This window comes from Dendronephthya gigantea, unplaced genomic scaffold (assembly GCF_004324835.1).
Source record: "Dendronephthya gigantea isolate DGI-Jeju-01 unplaced genomic scaffold, DenGig_1.0 000017F, whole genome shotgun sequence".
Lineage (NCBI taxonomy): Eukaryota > Metazoa > Cnidaria > Anthozoa > Malacalcyonacea > Nephtheidae > Dendronephthya > Dendronephthya gigantea.
In genome coordinates, this window is record NW_021163027.1 from 1 (window position 1) to 3,831 (window position 3,831).

The 3,831-nt window shown below is 37.0% G+C and overlaps 1 protein-coding gene across 1 annotated transcript; it reads right to left on the reverse strand.

The window, feature by feature from the left end:
- Nucleotides 1–2,522: 2,522 nt before the first annotated feature.
- On the reverse strand, nucleotides 2,523–3,584 carry LOC114520771. Its single transcript, XM_028541106.1, has one exon. The coding sequence runs from the start codon at nucleotides 3,582–3,584 to the stop codon at nucleotides 2,523–2,525; it is 1,062 nt and encodes a 353-aa protein (XP_028396907.1).
- Between the last annotated feature and the right edge of the window lie 247 nt (nucleotides 3,585–3,831).

Below are 3,831 nucleotides of genomic sequence, written 5' to 3' on the forward strand. Positions count from 1 at the left end.
GTCTGAAATAGCAGTCGTTATGTTCTGCCAGGTTTTGGCTGAGTGTGATGTCACGATGGATGCACCAATGAATTTTTGCGATGCAATTCGTATTTGCCAGCTTCCTAAGGTGTTTGGTGTTGTCGGAGATCTCCGGAATGATTTGTGCTGATTTTGTTTCTGTATAGCCGCTGGGCCATTATTAATGAGACCTCGGATTTCGTCCCGTACAATTTCTACGTTTTTGAACCAGATACTGACAGAGAAGGTCGAGCCCCATTCGTAACCGTATAGACTGGGTACGTAGAGATATGATATTTTATAATGATCGTAGAAACGGGCTGCGCTGTTCGCTATGCCTTCTGAAATATCCCTCACCACGTTTCTCTCTTTATGGGCATTGTGGCCAAAGCACACATCTCTAAAAGATCGGTCAAATTTGTAGTAGGCGATAACTTCCCCACTGCATTGGTCGGATTCTATATAACACGTGCGTAAGAATGGGAATTGATTATTTTAACGCTCAATGGATCACTTGCATAATAATAGACCAACTTTTGATTCCGAAAAGAAGATACTTTAGTATGCTTATATTGCAAAAAATAAGACTAGCATATCTTATTTTTAGCGTAATATTTGGTTGAAGCCAAAAATTGAATAAAAAACTGAGTTTTTGTCTCTGTTTTTCGTTGTTGTTATTTTACATAGTTCTAGACATTCCTATAGATAATTACTCAAACGTCTCAAACGTTCCAAAACTCAGAAAACCTTCACATTTGGCTTCAAAGATGGCGGCCAAGTTAGCGTTCCAGGTTTTATTACATCTATCAATCTATTAACGGTGATTTATTTGATCCCACTAAGCCAGGAATTCTCCACTAATCTAGGAATTCTCCACTAATCTGGGAATTGTCCACTAAGCCAGGAATTCTCCACTAATCTGGGAATTCTCCACTAAGCTAGGAATTCTCCACTAAGTTAGGAATTCTCCACTAAGCTAGAAATTCTCCACTAAGCTAGGAATTCTCCACTCAGCTAGGAATTCTCCACTAAGCTAGGAATTCTCCACTAGTCTAGGAATTGCACATCTCATGAAGGTAGCTTTTGAAGAATCTATTAAAACCTAGCCTGCGTGCACCGACGTATAATGAAACCGGGCATATTTTGAGGTTGGGTAGATTATGCAAACACAGCTCACTCTAAATCCCTCATGATTCTGTCACGTTCTCAAACAACATCAGAAGCGATCGCTCGACTACCCGAGGCGACAGCCGACGATTTGCATCGACTCGAAATATGAAATATCAACCCGTAGTAACTTGTCGCGATGCTTATATACTAGCGAATGTATAGTACGATTTTACATCCGCGTAGATTCTCTCACTAACTTACCAATTAGGCAATAGTTTATAGATTTGAAAGCGATACCACTAAGAATCTCCTTGATCTTGGTCCAGTTAAAAGCAATGTTTGCGTCCAATTTCATTAGCGTTATCGCCAGAAAAACGCTCAAAAATACTGCGGCTAATGCAGTGATTTGGGCTAAAGCGGCTCTAGCCATTTTGAAATCGGAACTTCAGTGGATATTATCAGTGTTTCCACTTTTGAAATCGTATATTTCCTTTTTCTAGGCCTAAATTCCTTTTTTTACAGCAAATTTCCTTCGAAAAAATGATCAAATTTCCTTCAAATTTCCTTCATATGTTCCCAGTGTAAATGAGATAAATTGATACCTGACAATATATAATATACTCAAAAAAAGTCAAAATACTCTTAATTATAGTTCACTATAGAATAACAAATATGTTATTTGTGTCTGATGGATGTCCATAATTAATGAAATATTTTAATATCAACAAAATATTAATATAAATATTTAGACCCTTGACATGCACCAACATAAGTTATAAAAATCTTATATATCTCTAAAGTCTAAACCTTCAACTTGCTTAAAAATTCATGCTTTATTGTTTTTACTTCTTCATCAGTTGCATTGGATTTCATTGCGGAGGCAAGTCCTAATAATCTTTTGCTTGGTTTAAGGCTAGCAGCACAGTAATGGCCATTCTTCATTGCCATTTTGCTTTGAAGCAGGGAAATCAGTGATGAAGACTTCAAGTTGTTTCTGTGATCTGTTTTCACAAGTTTGAGTTGACTAAATATTCTTTCTACTGCAGCATTTGAAAAAGGCAATGAAGCCAATGTTGCCACAAATTTCATAAGGTTGGGATACTTTGCTTCTCCAGACACTGTCTTACAATCACGAATCATCTTCCAGTAATCGCACCATTGAAGATCTGGACTAGCCTTATCTTCAAATGCTTGTTTCCGCCATTCCATATCCAGATTTTTGACATCAAGAATGCTACTAAGGTAAGGCAACTTTTTGCAAATTTCTCCAAGTGATCCTGGCATCACTGAAGAAGCATTACTTGGCATTAGGCACTCGACAATTTCATGATATTCTGCTTTTAAATCAAAGCGGTTTTGGATTTGCAGGATGCTTTCAATTAAGAAATTCCTACAATCAGTATAGAATTTTTCTACATCCTGTTTTGTTGCACCATGCTCAATTTCTTGGATAGTAGCTTTGGCTCCAAGGCCAATGTAAACTTGTTGCAATGGAACATGGTGTTCAGTGTTGTGGGATCAATTTGATCTGCTTGCATTGTTTTCACAGTGGGGATATCCATGAAATCACTAGCAATTTCTTTGATAAGTTTCTCCACTTCTGGTTTAAGAGAGTGTAGGAGAGGGAATTCGCTTTGAAATAACCGATTAAATCCATTAAATCTCTCAAGTTGAAAACTTAAAAATTCTAGGTATGCTTGAACAAATCGATTCCGAAGTGAAGCAAGAATTCGGTCATTGGTATTAGATGGGTCATCACTTGCTACAAGAACAAAGTAATGTTTCAAAGCTTCATACTGCTCTAATATACGAGCAACACATTCTTGCAAAGAAAGCCATCTGGTTTGTGATGGAGATAACATCTTATGTGGTTCCATTTCAAAAAATGCTTGGAATTCTTTGTAAGTGTCCTGTCTTTTTGAAGACCTGTGAAAATGAGCATATATATCTCTACACAGGTCTTCAACACTTTTTGGAAGCTTTAAAGCTGCTTGTGATGATACCAAGTGGATAAGATGACAGGAGCATTTTACAATTTGAACATGACTGATTTCAGATTTCAGCAACTGTGAGACAGAATGATTCTGTCCGAACATGACGTTTGTTGTATCTGAAGCATAGCCCACTATGTTTACAACTGGAATATTCATTCCTTGGAATGTTTCCTTAATCTTTGAATAAATGCCATTTGCAGTTCCATCAGCTGTCTCGACCAAGTCTACCAGCCAATATTGCAACTCAAATTTTTCCAAATCAAAGAAAACAGCAATGATAGCAAGTTGTTTCTTTGCACTTTTATCAGTAGCTTCATCAATGATTATACTGAACATCTTTGACTGCAACAATGTTACCATATCCTGAAGATAATCAAAGCCGAGAACTTGACGCAGAATATTGGTTGCCTTTTGTTTTCCAAGTTTGACTTTCTTCAAGGAAGCATCATTTGGAAACATTGAGGAAAGAAGTCTGACCATACTTTCTGAGATTGATAAAGGTAAATTATGCTCGGCTATAAATGCACAAATTTTTACTTCCATAGATGTTGCAATATCGTTCTCATTTCTGATTTGATTCACCATATGACCAAGAGACATGGTTGTTGAAGTCAATTTCTCTTTACTTTGATGTTTTTTGCTACTAGCATGCCGTTTAATTCCGGTTTTGAACAAGTTAACATTTGTTCACAAAGTTTGCAGTACGGCTTAGCTTTTCCGTCATTAG